At 36.1% G+C, this 19,371-nt stretch overlaps 1 protein-coding gene across 1 annotated transcript in view; it reads right to left on the bottom strand.

Moving 5' to 3' along the window:
• The window catches only part of LOC107685597 (neurobeachin-like protein 2), a 73,130-nt gene that overhangs the window by 29,815 nt on the left and 23,944 nt on the right, over positions 1 to 19,371 (bottom strand). The window contains exons 10-23 of the mRNA XM_016482243.1: positions 18,776 to 18,862; positions 15,942 to 16,025; positions 15,028 to 15,126; positions 11,327 to 11,949; positions 9,921 to 10,053; positions 9,165 to 9,284; positions 8,737 to 9,079; positions 8,553 to 8,635; positions 7,427 to 7,519; positions 7,062 to 7,233; positions 5,656 to 5,789; positions 2,354 to 2,513; positions 2,122 to 2,224; positions 1,862 to 2,012 (exon numbers count right to left, since the gene is read on the bottom strand). Of these exons, the coding sequence (XP_016337729.1) occupies positions 1,862 to 2,012; positions 2,122 to 2,224; positions 2,354 to 2,513; positions 5,656 to 5,789; positions 7,062 to 7,233; positions 7,427 to 7,519; positions 8,553 to 8,635; positions 8,737 to 9,079; positions 9,165 to 9,284; positions 9,921 to 10,053; positions 11,327 to 11,949; positions 15,028 to 15,126; positions 15,942 to 16,025; positions 18,776 to 18,862 (2,385 nt within the window). The remainder of the gene's footprint in view (positions 1 to 1,861; positions 2,013 to 2,121; positions 2,225 to 2,353; positions 2,514 to 5,655; positions 5,790 to 7,061; positions 7,234 to 7,426; positions 7,520 to 8,552; positions 8,636 to 8,736; positions 9,080 to 9,164; positions 9,285 to 9,920; positions 10,054 to 11,326; positions 11,950 to 15,027; positions 15,127 to 15,941; positions 16,026 to 18,775; positions 18,863 to 19,371) is intronic.

Below are 19,371 nucleotides of genomic sequence, written 5' to 3'. Positions count from 1 at the left end.
TTTGGATGGAGATTTACTGCTGATCACAGAACCGTGCTTCACTGAAAGATACGCATGACAATTGCAGCTTCTGTCGAATCGCGATTTCGATTTCATTTTGATTTATCGTGCAGCCCTAGCTGGGTTTATGTATGGGCCTCTTCTGGTCTTTCGATCTAATACTGCGAAATATGCTCGTGCAATTTACATAAGAACGTGAAAGGAAACAATTGAAATGATATGGGGAGTAGCAACTTTCATTTTTGTTCTAATAGCTGTAAAACTACGCCGAACATTGTGGGTTTGTGTGGGAATCTGGAATGGTAAGAAAACAGGCTGAAATTTTTCACCTTCAAACCCAACTTACAATTTCAGCCGGCAATAGCGCTGCACGATTAATCAAATTCGATTGTCATGCGCATCTGGTCAGTAAAGCGGGTTCTGTGGTTAGTAGTAAATCTAGTTCTAGAAGTAGTAAATCTCCAGCACATGCGTTCAGATGGAGCGGCATTTACTACACAGAGCCGTAGTTCACTGACAAGCTACATAAAATCACGTTCATAATCGCAGACGATTTAATCGCGTGATTATGAAATCAAAGAAATCGTTCTGCGATTACGAAAGCTGTTTGCGTGGCTTGTCAGTGAACTACGGCTCTGTGTAGTAAATGCTGCTTTGTTTGATGTTTTTACACCAAACTCACTTCATAACGTCAGTCGAGTGTTTGAAATAAATCCTTCTATGAGATGATGTGGCTTCTTACACAGAATAAGGCACGCAACATATTTCATAGTATTCTAAGCAGTGATAAAGTCTATGTCGATTAGCATTGCATTATTATATACTTTATTATAATAAAAATTATAATAAGACGAACTTGGATAAACCATATATTGTCGTAGTCTTGTGTTTATTAGTCACGTTGAATCAATAAAAGCAGTTAAATCTTCCGTTTATTCAGCAACCGCTATAGGGATTTCCTGGGTTTCTTCTGCGAGGCGTATTTGGAGTTTCAGCGCGAGAGCGCCCTCTGGCCTTCGGATGGAGATTTACTGCTGATCACAGAACCGTGCTTCACTGAAAGATACGCATGAAAATCGCAGCTTCTGCCTAATCGTGATTTATTGCCTTTGAGATTTAATTTCGATTAATCGTGCAGCCCTAGCCGGCAAATTTAAATCCCATCTAGTTAGCACACTTCAACAACACATCCCGTAATGTTTAAGAATTAGGACAGTATTCAGAGAGGAAGTGGTCTTTAGTGACTGTTTGAATGCATTTGACCACACGAGTGTCTATATTAAAGAAAAAAAATCCAATCAAATACGTTTTCAACTACCTCTGGAAGTAGTCAAAGGTGGACAAGCTCAAAACATTTCATATTCCAACACACAAAATGAAACTGACATGAAAGTGACAAACCAAACTGTTGTGTAATCCATGGCACGCCAAGCTATTAATGAATTATTTTTATGATTGACAAAACGTATGACAAACAAATACCATTCTGAGACAAAATTTGCATATGGGTCAGTTTGACCAACTTTACGAAAACCTGTGGTGGTCTTTTTTTTTATATGAACCCATAAAACTATGAAATTGGCATTACAACATTCAATATTTATGAGCAATACATAGAATAACAATTAAACGCAAACAGGTAGTTCCACCCCAAAATAACACCAGTAGTTGAGTCAATGTGTCTGGCTGGTTGGGATACTCAAAGAAACACTGATCTGACACAAAAAGACACACTGTTTACTCTATTCAGGAATTCAACCTACCAATGTCTTATCACCGATAGCTATCTGCATGCATTTTCGGTCTCAGGAGGAACACACTAGGTTTTGGAACGGAGCAATTTTGTGTTTGTGTTGGTCACCTGTTGCTCGTCCTGCACTATAGCAGCGTAGGCTAGTACACTGTGCAGCTCCTCAGCAGTGGGAGATTTCAGAAGGTCCTTCAGCAGAGCGAAAAGAGAGATCTGCACCGTCTGCCTCTCATCAGACAGAGGACTGCCATCCTTCTCCACACTGTGGACACAAAAAGAACACTTACAAAAATCTTTCATCCACCCCAAATATTTCATTTTCTTAGATCTCCAAGCAAAATCATAATAGTACTTCTCAGTTCTGAACGTACCTGTAGTGTGTCCGAATCGAGTCCAGGATGTACTGAACACCATACCTCTTACGAGTCTTCAGCTTGCCTTCATTGATGACGGTGGCAAGGTACTGCACATGACCTACAAACCAACATAAATACAGGTAAACTATTCCTTTAGGACCTGGTTATTATTTGCATTTAATCTATGAGAGCTGAATAACAAAAAAAGCAATGGCTAATGCTATTGTGATGTGTTTTGGTTGTTTACCCAGGCAGACTGCAAAGTGGCTGTGGCTCCAGATTCTGAAGTCAAAGAGCAGGTACTGGTACAGCTGTGATAGAAGGGCATTGTTGCCCTCGTTGGACACCTGCTTGAGCAGGAACTGACAGGCCATCAATACACTCATGTCCATCATACTGCTGGGAACCTAAGGGAGAAAAAGAATGCGAGACAGGAGATGAAGTGTTTTGCCATCAATCAATTAAAATACATAATCAAATTATTTAAATGATATGATGATCAAATTGATATGTGCTGACAAATATTTCTCGCAACAGATTTAAACAAACAATACATTAAAAATTATTATAAAATTAATATATATATATATATATAATTTTTAAGGTATTGTTTGTTTAAATGAAAGAGACAAACATTTTTGGTTGCTCAGTTACTTAATTCAAGCTTGAATTGTTCTAATAAGCAAACTCCCTTTTACCTAATTTAGATAGTGATCAGGAGGCTCGATTGTTGTTTTTTTCATTAATATACATTTTATTAATATACAAATGTATATACAGTACATATAACATATAACGTAGTTATATACCAAAGTTTGAGGTCAACAAGTTTTTTTTCTTTTCCAAGAAATTAATATTTTTATTCATAAAGGATGCATTAAATTGATCAAAAGTGGCAGTATAGACTTTTTACATTGATACACAAAAAATCCATTTCAAATTTACAAACTTTCTATTCATAAAGCCATTCAAATCATGTCACACTAAAGACTGGAGTAATAATACTGAAAATTCAGCTTTACCATCACAGGAATAAATTAACCTTTTAAATATTTTAAAATAAAAAAGTGACTTTACATTAGGGCAGCCACTAACGACTATTTTTATTTTGATTAATCTATCGACTACTTTATCGGTTAATCGGTTAATCTAAACGATTAATTTCCCACAAAAAAAATCAACAATTTTACTTAAGAATATTTTATTAAACTATATTTTATTAAACCAAATGAAATCCAAATTTCTATGAAATCCTTTTTTTAAAGCAAAAGTAAAGTGCAACATAGAGTGCAAGAAGCAAGTGTCCATCTCATAGTCCAAATCACTGAAATCAAAGTTCAGTATTATAGTGTAAGAATGACAACATATCCACATGTTCTAGTCTACTAATAATAAAATTAGAATAAAAAAAACACTTTTTAAAGGAGTATTTACCAGAAATGTTATTTACCAGAATTTATTTAGGAGAAAAATGTAAATGTGCAGTATTTCTGAAAAAAAAAAAAAAAAAAAGATTGATTACAATTTTTTTAATAAAATCAATTAATTGGAGATGCTTTTGATTATTAAAATTGAATGGAACCATTAAAATGGAATCCAGAAAATAATGGAAAACAGAAAGGTAAAGATAAAACAGTAAAACTCAATTAATTAGACAGGCTTTTTGATTAATAAAATTTAATTTAACCATTAAAACAGAAAAATGAAAATGGAAAAAAACTGAATTAGGAAATAAAACGGATTTCATAGGGCCCTATAATTATAATAATTTTTTTGTTCAAATAAAGTATCAAAAGCAAGAAATCATATGGTTTTATTGAACAAAACTGTTAAAATACATAATGCATTATAAACAGTAGAGCTAATGTACATCACGCATTACAACAAAGGCCTGCAGAGGGCGCCAACGGCCTGATGATTATTTTTACACATTGCTGTGCGATCTAATACTTGTTTAATATTAACCAAGCACCATGTAATTCAAATGTCAACTTAATCTTTAATATTTGTCTATTTATTTAGGACAGAAATGCTATAGCCACTGTAATTAAAAGAATATTTGGACATCAAAACGTGTAAACTCAGAGTGAGGGTTTGAGCTTTTATTTTGAAGCTGCGATGTATTCTCCTGAGTTTGCGTAGATTTATAAATTATTTACCTTACAAATCTGATGAAATGGCGCACGTTGCGCTCCCAGATGAATGTTATAATAAACCCAAACTCACAACAACATGCAGAGATGGAGTTTGAGACGCTCCACACATGTAAATGATAACAGTTCCTGTGGAACTACTGTGAACAGAGCCTCTGTGTGACGCACGTACTTAACCTACACGCTTGTAAATAATTAAAGTGCATATACTGTATTAGAACTGCATTGCATAGAATCAATTAAATCGTAGCGTTTGTGAATTCACAATTATGCTTAATTATGATTTTTAAATGGGTTTAATATATATGCAACCTTGGGAAACAGTCTAAATGTGGTTTATGGATTGTCGTCCGTGAAATGTGCCACTTCCAGTATTTTGCCGGTTAGTCGATGCGAGCAAAATGAAGTCGAGAATTTAAAAAAATCGAATAGTCGAATAAAATCGACGAATCGCGACAGCCCTACTTTACATTGTAATAATACTTTACAATATGACTTTTGCTGTATTTTTAATCAAATAAATGCAGCCTTTGTGAGCATAAGAGAAAAATCTTACAGACCCCAAACTTTTAAACGATAGTGTAAATATTAATAAACATTCTTATAAATATGAATAAAAACTATTATTATAAATATAATGGTAAACTAGTATGTATTTTAATTTAATTAAATTTGATACTTGTTCTACATTAATGCATTTAATTGACAGCCCATGTTTTAAGCCTGAGGATGGTATACTTATGTAACTACGAGTGTGTGTGTACTTTTCAACTCTCAAACCCGAGAAACTCTCTTCAAAGGACTTTACAAGCTGTCAAGTCACAGTACATCATCAAAAGCAAATCAGATATGACTTTTAATTTTGTGTAACAATAAAAGCCACTGCTGAGCCTAATGATCTTACAACAGATAAGAAATATATCCGCATCTGTTTCTATGAACTTCAGCTGCTGTAACAGAGACAGCCATAGATATAATTTTTACTTATCAACGTCTCATCAAATTATCTGCTTAATATCACATGCCTAGTATGTGATCTAATCGCCAATGTAATGACAACTATGCAGCCTCTATTTGAAACTTTCATATTGATTACGTGTTAAATGTCACAGATGTTGGAACATGCTGTTGTGATAAACGTGTGAACTCTTGATTTGACTCTTGAATGAGTTTACGTCAGACACTCGCTTATTCATTTCTTTAAAGATTCCTGGCACCAGATAAAACCTTAAAGCATGAGAAACTGTGGTTGTGTGTGTATTGTGCAATATCATGGGACTGTTAACACAAGTGTTTCCTAACAGGATGCTACGCCTTGAAGTTACATACACCAATATGTCCTGTTAGACGTCCAGATGCCCTCTCTATTCACTAGTGTGTCTGTGTGTGCGCGTACCTTGCAGAGCATGGCTCCGATGATGGGCGGCCCGTGGCACTGAAGCAGACTCTCCTGATTGGCCGGATGGTTGCGCAGCATGTTCTTAATCATCAGCAAAAACGCTGCTACACTGTTCTTCTCTAAACGGCCCTCTAACACACATACACACACAAAGCAGCAATCAGTTTCACATTAGCAAAGTGTAACATTAACAAATTGCTGCAACGGCATTACATGGGAAATCAACAGCCAAAGGTAATAAAGTTCAACTGCAGAACACAAAAAACACAAACTCGCCTGCAGCCTCTCACACAGGCATACACAAACACATGTAGAATCACTCATACACAACTTTATGAATCACAGAAAACATCAATGGTGACTCATACTGCAATTCCAGAAGAATTTACATCATAAAATAACAAGCTGTTACTGTTAACGTGACTGTAAAAAAAAAACTATCCTAAAAAAAGGAAAAATATTAAAACCATATTTTGCACAGTGCTGTTTTAGTATAATTGATGATCTATTATAGCTTTTGCTAGTATTTTGAAACAGAGTTTTAATTTTAATTAAGGTTTGTGTGTTTTTCGAAGGTCATTTTAATTTTTTTTTAAATGTCTATATACTTTTACTTTTTCAGTTTTAAAATACATCCATATTGTCTTAGTTTTTAGTTCTAGTTTATTTACTTGTTATTTTAGTGCTTCAGCTTAAACTAAATGAAAATGAGAAATGTCTTGGCAACTAGTTGGAATACAACTATTTTTATTTATTTTAATTGTTAATTTTTGTTTTTAGTCTTAGTTTATTACGATAATAACCTTAATTTTCCGTTAAAAAGTAAACTTATTTTAGCAACATATATTGATACAAAGCACCTATTGTGTACATACGTTTTTAAATTGTACTCAAAAATACCTTGCTGTAATTATATATATATACACTGTATATATTTATTTTTTATTTCGTTATTTATCCGACACTTTTATCCAAAGCGACTTAAAAATGAGGACAACAGAAGCAATCAAAAATAAAACTAAAAACTTAATAAAAGACCTATACAGACATAATTTAACTAAAATAAATAACAAATACAAATAATACAAATCAAATGACAGTAGTTTATCAGTAATCCTAAAAAATAACACTGCCAAACACACATGCTAAAAAACAACAACTTACTTACACATATTAAGAAATGGTTATAAAAATCATGACTTTAATGTCCATACAAATTGGTTTTGAAGTGACATTTTTGTAAGATTTGTACATTAAATTCACAGAAACTACAGCAGAATCTGTTTATACTTTTAAGCTAATGCTTTTTATTTGATGCATATATGGACATGAATGATGGGAAGAGAGAGGGATTGGAATCAGACATGTTGCTACCAATGTGTCACAGCTGAGAGAGTACTGACCAGATGACTTCCCCAGTGGCAGCAGCATGCCGGCAGGGCCCCTAGAGGATGTGAGCTCTGGCCCGAGAAGATCTGAAGTCTCCTGACCTACAGTCTCGCCCTGATCCAGTAAACACACCTGCTCCAGCAGGGGCAGGAGAGCTCCCATGCCACCAACTGAGCTCAGAACATCCTACACGCAAGACAAGATAATAAAACATAATTAGCAGTTACTGCTCCTGCAGATTATGAGTTTTGTTCTAGAAGTATGTGTTGAACACACATTTCCCAACACTGGCAAACACAAAAGGCTGTACTGATGTCAGAACAAGTCTATGACTCATTCTGAGCTTAAAAGACAATGAAGCTCAGTGACGGATACACACCTTGACGTCCCAGTTCACCACTCTGTGACCAGTCAGCCTGCCATCATAAAGATGGTTGGGGGACAAATCCAAGCAGATCTGGATCTTAAAGGCCTACAAGACAAAAGAATGTGGACAATGTGCACAAGACTTATCTTTAAATTAACCATTTGATACAATGCACTTATTGTCTACATACAAGTTTTTACATTGGAATTGTTTGTACATTCAAAAATACCTTCCTGTAATTTTATCTTTAATTAATTTCTGTAGTTAGACTGTCATCCCTATTCCGACCCCTTAACCCACCTTTAAACCTGTCCTTATCTTTAACCGTATCCCAATAGCAGGTAAAGAAAAACAAAATAAATATTTTAAAATAGTTTTTGATGCAAACACATTAAAGACACCTAATGTAAAGTTATCAAAAGTAAATTCATGTCCCACTTCTACAATTTACATTAACAATTTAATAAATCAATGTAATCAATATTCTATTTATTAAAGCCAAGTATGAATCTCATCAAGTTAGTGTTTTACATTTATTCCAAAATAACTCAAGTAAGTTGCAGTTTAAACAATATATTTTATTTGTGAACGTATGTTCAGCTATTCTTTTTAATAGTTAACTTCTAATTATTTTAGAATTTTTCAGATCATCAGTCATCAAAGTTCGGTAATTACTGGTCACAGACGTGGAGATTTACTTTAAATTTCACCAAGCTGATTACTCACTAAAAACTCCTACAGATCATGTTTTCATGCCATTGTAAGTCTTATTTTGACTTAAAGTAGTTATATCTAAGTGTGTGAGTTGTTTATTTACTTTTTTGAATTAGTCTTCCCATTAATGCCATTATATTGTTTATTCAGACTAATTCGCGAACGCAGAATGCACAAGAGGTGGGATTTATCGCATGAACCAATCACAGTCGATCAAAACCAGTCATATCCAATCATATAACAATGAAGGCATTTCCTCCTCTCATGTAACTTTCCTCCATTCATTCTCAATTACCCCACACCAAACCCACCGCATGATTTAGGGGGTCTGTTAAAAGTCAATGGGCTCAAGGGAGGCAAGTGACTCCCGCTGTAAAATGTGTGTGTGTGTATGTATCAGATGGATCACTAAGAAGATAATTACCTGTGGGGTGTAATATAACACTAGTTTACTGTTGACTTCTGAAGGTTCACCATCAGCTTTGAATAGAGAAACATTATTGGGACCTGCCAATCGAAACAGAGATAGACATTCTTTAATGCTTGTTTCTTTTTGGATGGAAATGTGAATTTCTGCATTATGAATGCAGTGGATGTCTCATTTATACCTGCAGTGAACAGGGCTCGTGCCTGAGCAGGCTGCAGAGCTTCATGGCAGATGAACACCGTGGCTAAAAGGCCACCCAGTGATGAAGGAGAGCCCCACGCAGTGTCCTGTAGCCCTGCCGGGATGGTGTGAACCGGACTGTCCCGACTCACACCTGGTCGCCCCCCTGCGGCTGCTGCAAAGGATGCAGGGAAGGACTGGGAACGTGCAAGGGTGGGTGGCCCAGCATGTGCTGCAAATGCCATCTCGGAGGGCGAGTGGGACGGGTTGGGCAGGGTCGGAGAGGTAGTCATGGTGGTAGTGGTCCGGTGACCAGCTGATCCAATGCAACAGGAAGTGAAAGGCTGAAATGTTGAGAGTTAAACAGACCAATGAAACAAAACATGTTCATAATAAATCAAACTCCTGTAGACAATAACATTTACTTACCTCATTCAGAGAAGGAAAGCGCAGGGGTGCTGTTTTACACTGCACTCCATCCACATAAACAGTGACCACATTCTGTCCAAAGGGCCGACGGCCAGGAACGTGAACAATGGCTACTGAGTGCTAGAGCGAAGAAAAGAACGGTAAGAATAAGACTTTGAATACAGAAACCAAAACTTACAATGATATCATGAATGTAATCAGATTAGTTTTTTCAAGTACTAGTAATGTAAAGCATTACTTTAAAATTTTCAACAAAATATCTGAGCTACTTTTTCAAACAAGTAACGGAATAACGAAAATATAACTTTTTTTGTTATTAAAAAACAAATAAGCAAGCCCAGCCAAGGTAAGACAGAGTAACACAAAAGTAACGTAATGCATTACTTTCCATAAAAAGTAACTAAGTAATGCAGTTCGTTACATTTTAACGGAGTAACGCAACATTGTAACGCATTACTTTTAAAAGTAACTTTATCCAACTTTGGATATCATAAAGTAAGATTCTTTAGCTGAAATCAAGCTAAAGAGGCTAGTCAAGCTAAAGCTAATTCTGCTGTAAAACAAAAATACACGTGATGCTTCTATTACAGCTTCTAAAAGCTGACTGACTTTTTGTAAACAGAAAGGGGGTTCTTTCCAACCACTGCCATTTTGAGCAATATCTTTCAAATATTTATTTTCATACAACTGTTCTGTCTTCTTTTCCTTAAATTGTCTATGTTAATGTGTGTGTGAGCTGTCTGTAAGGTCACTAACCCAGGCGCAATCACTGAATGGGTGTTCTGGCAGGGAAACGGCCATGTATTCCTTTTTAGTACATACTGCCACCACCAGAACTTCTTCTGTGGTGAAAAAAGCTTCAAAGCCAGTTCCGCTTGCTGTGAAGAAACTACACACAGGACACAATACAGCTTTTAAAGGTATAGCTAAGTACACACAAAACAAATGGGCGTTAAATAATGGTGCAAATACCAGTGATTTGACGAGCGCAAACGTTAGTAAATCACATTGCGTGATTAATTTTAATACTCTCCTCCCATAAATTCTGAGTCTGAAAGGGAAACTCCTACAAATGCATATTCAATAAGGTCAGGCACAAAAATAACTGTGTCCAAGCCTTTTCGGCGCTAATTCTTCACTGCACGTCTTCAGTAAATCCTGACACAGTACTATTTTAACGGCAAAAGACAGTTTGCGCTTAGCTGTTAGTAAATCTGGCCCCAAGTGTACTAGACTCATGCAGGTATACAATATGTACAAGCATTTTGTAACAAGTAGGCCTGGGCCATTTACTGAATATTCACCACTTACTATTTATTATTTTATTTTTTATATTATTTTATTTGCAATATAAAATTAATCGACAATTGTAAATATAGCTATGATTTTAATCAGCGTTTTGCAATTCTTCTATGTTTAACTGCAGTCATGAGTTGTAAGACATATTTTAATGTCATCTCTGAATCAAACAACAGTAGTAAAATTGTTGTTAATGTTAAAGGGATAGTTGACCCCAAAATTTTGTCATCATTTACATGCTGTTCCAAACCTGTATGAGTTTCTTTCTTATGATGAACATAAAATAAGATGTTTTGACGAATGCAGGTAATCAAAAGTTGATGGTCCCCATTGACTTCCATAGTACTTCTTTCCCTACTATGGAGGTCATTAGGGACCAACATGTTTTTCAAAATTCTTCAAAATATCTTATTTTGTGATCAAAAAAGAAACTTATACAGGTTTGGAATGGCATGAGTGTGAGTAAATGATGACAAAATTTTCATTTTTGGGTGAACAATTCCTTTGTAAGTTGTAATAATTGATTACAGATAAATGGAAATGATCAAATACTGCAGATGCACAATATTCATATTTACACAAACATTTACATAATACATAATAATGATGTTATGCCTCAAATCACCTATCGCATTTAAAACTATTGATTTAAAAATATAATTTAATATAATTAATACTTAAAGAGTTCAACCATGATAATAAAAAGAAATGTTTCCTGAGCACCGAATAGCATATTACAATGATTTCTCAAGGATCATTTAAGAATGTAAATATATATCAAAAAGGTTAAAACAATTACAAGAAATGATACAGAAGGTGATGACATTTTTATATATTATAACACCCATCTATCATGAGAATACCTGTAAAGCTGTTTCCTACGTGGTCCCTTAGCCATTCGAACCATATTATCCAGGTGAGATTCTGAGTAGTGGTGCTGGGGAGGAGGAAAGTCTGTGTTGAGGCACAGCCAAGCGTGGAAAGCAAACGCGTTTCCTGGCCAGCGTTGTATAGCTGGCACCATAATACCTGCCATAGGGGGCGTAAGGTCAAAATACTGCAAGGCGCTGCATCCACCCTCTCCACGAGCGGCCATTGCAGAAAGCACCCTTACCACGCGCCCGCAGTACGGGTGAGGGGGTGCACCAGGCTCGGCCCGCAAGAGCTTCAGCAGACTCTTCAGTTCACAGGGCCGTAGAGAAAGAGATCCCAAGTCTTGAAGCAAGCCCAAGAGGGCATCTGCACATTGCCGGTCGAGCCGCTCCGGGGCTTCGGACAGCACCTCCAGCAAAGCGCCTACTAAGCCCGCCTCAACGGCTACGGTGCGGCAGGACAGAGTTCCTCGACACACGGCCGCCAGCCACTGGGACACCAACAGCTGTAGAGAGCGAGAGCCCAGATCAGGCAACCACTGCAGCAGCAGGAGCAAAGGCTGTTCGTTACTGATGCCCAACTGCATGGCCTGGGAATGCTCTCCTTCAACAGCCTGAGAGAAACAACAAGGAACCAGGGGATGGACAAAGCAAAAAGTGATGCTATGAGAATACACATTTTTTTAAGCATGGCGATTCTCAGTCATTATCCTGAAAAACTTACCGCATTTAATGAAGAACTTACTTGTTGACCATTAATAAGTATATTATTTTATATTAAGTTTTATAAGCATGCATGTGTGTAGTATGAAATTCAGTGTTATTTTAGTACTATTAATAAAGTATTATAGTATTTATTAATTTCAAATTCATTTTTATTTTTATATTTTACATTTTCATTTTCATCTTAAGTTGGTTATCTTATTTGAGTAATTTTGTTGTGTATTTTTCTTGTTGTTTTTTTAATAGGTCTATTTATTTATTTATTTTAGTTTTTAGTTATATTCAGTTTTAGTTTTAGTCATTTTAGTATATCAACTTCAAGTAATTAGATTAAAAATTTGGCCTGGCAACTAACTAACTACATTTTCTCTTATATTTTAAATTATTTCATAATATTTTAAATTAGTTTTTTATATATATATTCTTTTTTAAGTTTAATAAATCTTGTTGTGTTTTTGTCAGTTTTATTATTATTATTAGGGATGTATCGGTACACAAACATGGCATTTCGGTACGTACCTTGGTTCTGACGTCACGGTTTGTTATGGTTTCAGTACAGCAGGGGGAAAAAACTAAACATAAAATTGCTTTTTTTTATTAAAAAGTGATCTAAAAAAAAATTATCTTTCTCTAAATAAATTTAGGGATTCTTAGGGATAAAAATCTTACTCGGTTACTAACGTAACCTCGGTTCCCTGAGATACGGGAACGAGTACTGCGTCTTGCTCAAGGGTGTAACTTTGGTTTGAGAAGTGGGGGGGACACAAAATGTTTTCGATTTGAATCCCATTTCCTGCATGTACATACATTTAGGGACTAAGCAATGAGCTCTTGGCAAAATTGACCCTGAGTCCCAGGCACTCCAGGTGGCTGAGGAGGAGGGCTCTGTGAGATATTAGTTCTGCCTCCGACTGGGCCAGGACGAGCCAGTCGTCGAGGTAATTGACAATACGGACACCCATCTGTCTCAGAGGGGAGAGAGCCTCATGCACTTCGTAAAAGTGCGGGGGGCCAGGGACAGCCCGAAGGGAAGGACCGTATATTGATAAGCCACACCCTCAAAAGGCGAATCTCAAGAATGGCCTGTGACGAGGGGCCATCTGGATGTGAAAGTATGCATCCTTCAGGTCCAGGGAAAAGAGGCTCTTGGGGGAGACAGGAGCATCGAGGAAGGGGATCTTATCCACATCCTTCATCTCCGTCAGCGTCAACCATAAATGGCGCACGAGCACCACAAGGCTGGCCATCGATCTCCCAATCGCCTGGGCGGTGGTCTTGGTGGCGCCTAGAGCCAGGTCCGTCGCGCTCCTCAGATCCCTGAGGGTAGCAGGGTCCAGGACAGACTCGGAGGATGCGAGGATTTTGGCCTGGAAGACCTGAAGGATCGCCATAGAATGAAGTGCCGCAGCCGCCTGTCCAGCTGAGGTGTAGGCGCGTCCAGCCTCACAGGTCCCTGGGAGGAAGAAAACGGGAGGGCGCGGGGGGCGGAGTCGCTCTCTGAAAAGAAAGCGATCCCTGAGCGGAGAGAGGCGAGACTAAAACTCTCACAATGAGAGCAATTAGCTCCCATGAGCGCAGCTTCCGCATAGGATTTCCCCAAGCAGGAAATGCACTCCATGTGGCCGTCATCGGCGTGCAGGGGGGCTATTATTATCAGAGGACACGTGAGCATAACGGTTAGCAGATCAATGAATGAGAGGGCAGCGTTACCAGAGTTGCCCATTTACCACACCTTGTTACAGCACAGTAGGGCTATTGCAAACAGAAACAATACTGTACTACATAGATGTTTCCTGTCAGCTCGATTTTTGAGTGGACTTTGCTGTTCCGATGAGCATGAACGGTATATAAGTGGAGCACTCACATGGGCCGTGAGCGACTGAGCAGAGCGCACACGCATAGAACGGGATAATATGCAGAGCGTCACACCACGTGACAGTGAATCCTGAGCGGTGAACTAATTTTCGGCAGCCAGAATTTCAGTGCATCTCTAATTATTGGCGACATCAGAAATGGATATTATATAATAGCTGCTTTTTTGAACATTTTAGCAATTTAAAAATATAAAAAAATGATTTTTTACACAGCACCCCTGCTTTCGACAGACGGCACCCTGGCACCCCGGTTGGGAAACACTGCTCTAAACTATAGGGAGCCCCTTTACATTACTATATGGTTATAATAAACAACAGAGCCCAAACTTAAATTTAATTATTATTTATTTTTAAATATCATATTCAACACTCAGCTTAAAAACTTTGATGCAGACATGTAAATTGCACATAACTCTGTTTTTAAATTAAAAAAATTCTATTTGCTGTTGAAATATATTCATTTATATTCAAGTAAAATATAATGAGTATATAGTCTAATATTTCACGAAATGCTCTTCACTAGATTTAATTTATCCAGCAAACAAACAAGCTGTGGACCCAGATGACTTGCCTGAGGTAAATGAAATGCTACGTGACATTTTGTTTATTGATGCTTTCTGTGGGTGAAACACTGATTGAGCGATTACATGAGATGTTCATTCATGTTTATTTCATGTTAAAAGCGATGATCGCGCTCATTTGTGCTCCGTGCTGCCATCTGAACTGGAGGCGTTTATACAGTGATCGGTCACACCACATCAAAGAGCGTCAAAATGCCATTTATTGTTTAAAGTTCCTGAAAAAGTTTTGTTTTCGTTATTTTCAGTTTTAGTAATTTTGGTACTTCAACTTTAGAAATGTCAGCCCCCATGAAGCGACCCTCTCCATGTAAAATGAACCCGCTTTTAATAGGCTACTGATTGGAGACTCACATGAAAGTGTGTCATTTTAATGATATGGTTACAAAGTACTATTATTACTTTATGGGTAAAAAACTAAATACCGAGTACACATTTCTGACTAAATGTCAAAAAGGAAGGAAATGTAGGTCACCATCTGTGATAGTAGTTACACTCACGGTTTCTTCTCACTCACCATGTTCATCAGCTCCTGCAGGAGTCTTTTGGTGGGCTGTCCTTGACTTTTCAACACATCAAACAACTGTGAGTAGCCAATCCGCTCCTTGAAGACCTCCTGGGAAGACAAACCACACAAAACCACAGTTACATTACAATTGAACAAGCACACAACACAACGAGTGTTTTTACCACCCTGTTCCCCGAAACAAACCAAAAGAACAAAACAAAAGGTATTATACAAAGCAGAAACGTTTTCACATGAAATCAGGATATTAAAGGGGATATCATGAAAAACAGGATTTTACTTTAAATTAAAAAGTCTACTATGTAAATAGCTTTCACAATGCAAGGCCACCCAGATTATTTATTGAAACTGCCCTGCAAAAACAGAGAAAACATAACCATAAATCTTCATAGTTGTGCCACAGTATAATGTTTACTTTGCAAAGAGGGTGTTATTGAAGAACAGGGCGGCACAAACTATATTTGACCTAACAGCAAAGAGGTTAGCCAATAAAAACAAGGACATTTACATAAAGAAGTAGCAGTAAAAGAGAAAACCTCAACAATGTCATGAAATCTATATCATGACATTGCATTTTGGTACAAACAAAGAAACCTAAATACACTAATAATAAACAAAAAAACACGATATGGGATTATGATACTTTTGGACCTGACAAATAAAATAAAGGAGGAAGCACATGTCGTAATGTCACCATGGGTGACCTGGTTCTGCAGAACCACATCAAATGTGCTGATAAGATTAACCACACATGCATAAGGGGCACATTTATCATACGCAAGCACTTTGACTTATCACGCTGATAAGACGAGAGACGTCTGCAAGCTGACCTTTCAGAGACTTTAGGAGAAACATACATAAGGAAGGAGAGGAGGTGTAAGACACGAGTCGATGACATGTCATACCTTGGCAGAGGGCGAGTTGCTCATTATGGCAGTGAGAACTCGAATGGCGTGTACTGTGATGCAGTCAGAGCCCTTTTCCCAGACCTACACACACATGTGCGAAATACACACATCATTTAGTTCGTATTCACATTCTAATGTATTAAATGATTAGTTCACCCAAGGATATGCATTTCCAAGCCCATAGGATCATTTTTTGACGCTTTGTCTGACATTTCGAATTTTAACACGGACATGAACAATGACACAAGCTTTTTTTTGTTATCCTGCAGTTTCAGAAAACTTGGAATATAGTGTATACAGACTACTTCTATTCTGTATTTATGGTGTTTTTAGACCATTTTAGTGTTTGACACACATAGTCACTATAAATATTGTTGTAAGAGCTGAAAAAACTAAATTCTTCAGAATTTCTCTTTTTGTTTTCAACAGACAATAACTGCAAATTATGGGTTTGGAATGACATTAAGGTGAGTAAATAATGACACTGCCATTCAACATTTTGGTGTAAGAAAGATTTTTAAGAAATTAACACTTTTATTAGCAGGGATGCATTTAATTGATCAAAAGTGACAGACATTTATATTACCAAAGTAAAAAGTATATATATTTGGTTTTGGTTACCACACACAAAAAAAAAAAGCAGCATAAGCCTTTTCCTTACAACAAGCTAATCAGAAATGTTTCTTAAACACCAATTTAGCAGATTAGAATGATTTCTGAAAGGTCACATGACATGACACTTAAGATTGTAGTAATGGAAATTAAGCATTGCTACCAAAGGAATAAATTACTTTTTAATATATATATATATATATATATATATATATATATATATATACATACATACATACATACATATATACACACACACACACACAGTATATATTAAAATAGAACTGTATTTTTAATCAAATAAATGCAGCCTTGGTGAGCATAAAAGACTTATTTCAAAAATATTTTTAAAAATCTTACCAACCCCAAACCTTTGATCAGTAGCGTAAACAGTTTTGAGTGAAATATTCCTTTTAATTGAACAGTTTCAGAGAGAAGCATGCAGATATGAATTCTGAACATTTCTCCTTGAATCGCAAGATTCTGTTAAAAACAAACTGAATACAAATTAATGTTAAATTAAAGAGATTAAAACATGCAAGAGTAGAGCAGATTTCTCACTTTTAACCTAAAAATATTTACCACCACTCCACCACAAATATCCCACCAAAGACCACCAAATGAAACACACACCAAATGTTACACCCACAGCACCACAGCTACACTATACATGCTACAAATCTAGAAACGCTGCACACTGCAAGACAATGCGCAAGGCGACACGGCCTTGCAAGTACATCCAACAAACTTCACACACACACACACACACACACTAAACCACAACCAGCAGGATCCTCACCCTCCAACTCTGTGTACTGACACTGCAATAACCTTAAAAAATTTACTTATGTGGTACTATGGTATCAAACAGTAATTTCATGGTACTACGTGATCTCCATATTTATATACAACATTGTTATCATTAACTAAAACTATTACAAACTATTTGTTAGGTTAAGGTAAAATCAAATATAATTATTAGATGAAAAATTTAAACTATCGAAAATTAGAAATGCTGACTGACTGAACAAGTGAAGTATTAAAATTATTAACTGAAATCAAACAAACTAAAACTGGAATACAAATAAATTCAAACTATTTAGAAATATAAAAAAAAGCAAAAACTAATTAAATGACAAAAGCACATAAACAAAACCCAAAATTAAAATGAAAACTGTACATATAAATATAAAATCTAATTCAAAATATTAATAAAAACTATAGTAGTATATAACATGCTACAACAACACTGAGAATAAATGGTGTTACGGTAGTTGATATTGAATACTTTTGGGGAAATTGTTATACTCCAGCTAAAACTATTTTAAAAATCATTTTGCAAATTCTTTAAAAATTGTATGCATTTTGCTTTTATAAAATCATGTAATACTTGTATGTTTAATAATAATAATAGGTTACACTTTATTTTAAGGTGTCCTTGTTACAGTGTAATTATACATTTAAGTACTGAGTAATATTCATTAACTACTGTACATTTACTTACTATATAGTTAGGAATAGGATTTGACTTAGGGTTACTTGCATTTATTTATGCATAATTTATTATTATTATTATAGTAAGTAACTGGTAACAAGAACACCTTAAAAGTGTTACCATAATAATAATAATAATCATAATAATGATACTATCTTAAAAATACAAAAACATTTATCATTTAATTTTTTAGATTTAAAATTAAATTATGCATGCATATATGAATTTTAAAATAAACACATTATTTTTGATATTCATATATACATGCACAAACACATTAAATAAATAAATAATTTGGTAAAAAAAAAAAAGCTTATAAATTTATTATAGATCATTTTACATGACATTACAGCAGTCTGAAGCCAGTTCTCCCCTAAAATATTGATGTTATCTATCATCTATATTAGAACACAATAGTACCATCATGTCATATCCAACTACCATGGTACAATAGTAGCATCAGAATGTTTTAAGGTTTCATATTTTTCGTTGCATTTAAGTCAACTGTGTCACTAACTGGCACACGCACCGACAACATGCAGATGTTTTGCTACTGTATATTCACCTAGACAACACTGCATGCTGTTTATGCGGAATCTAATGTTGCTCAGTCAGCAGTTGTGCGTCTGTGTATTCGTCTGCGTGTCTGTGTTTGTGTCAGTCAAGTGAAGGGTGGGTTTCCTGCTGACGAACGCCACACTGATCAGCGGTGAAGGGAAAGTACCTGCTCCACTTCAGCCTCTGTGAGCAAACGTGTAGTGAGATCACATTGGCCCTCACACTCCACCTTAAACCTGTTACTCTGATATAGCTGCAGGACAGACACACATTCACACACACAGCGTCACAAACACATGAACACAAGTGAGTCAGAGATAAAACAAGCAAGCCGAAATTGAACTTACTGACAGATCGAGCTAAAAGGAATGAAAAGGTAATAGACGAAAAAGAGAAGCTCTGCGAAATCCTCATTACACAACATAATGCCTAGATACAACACACACAAAAACCACCCAGCTTACCCAAACCGACCGTGATCATCACATACAAACATATGACGCAGAACCTATATTTCATCACAGGATGGAAACACAGGCTGTGCTACAAATAATTACTGATTGTCACTTTGATGCACTGGTTGTAAATCGTCTGTCATGGTTTATTTTTATCTGTCAGTAAAATATATTGGCCTTAAAGGAGTCATATGATGCAATTTCAATTTTTGCTTTCTCTTTGGAGTGTTACAAGCTCTTGGTGCATAAAGAAGATCTGTAAAGTTGCAAAGACTAAAGTCTCAAATCCAAAGAGATATTCTTTATA

This window comes from Sinocyclocheilus anshuiensis, unplaced genomic scaffold, assembly GCF_001515605.1.
Source record: "Sinocyclocheilus anshuiensis isolate Anshui unplaced genomic scaffold, SAMN03320099.WGS_v1.1 scaffold185, whole genome shotgun sequence".
Taxonomy (NCBI): domain Eukaryota; kingdom Metazoa; phylum Chordata; class Actinopteri; order Cypriniformes; family Cyprinidae; genus Sinocyclocheilus; species Sinocyclocheilus anshuiensis.
The sequence above is the reverse complement of the archived record's forward strand: the minus strand, read 5'-3'. Positions and strand labels throughout refer to the sequence as shown.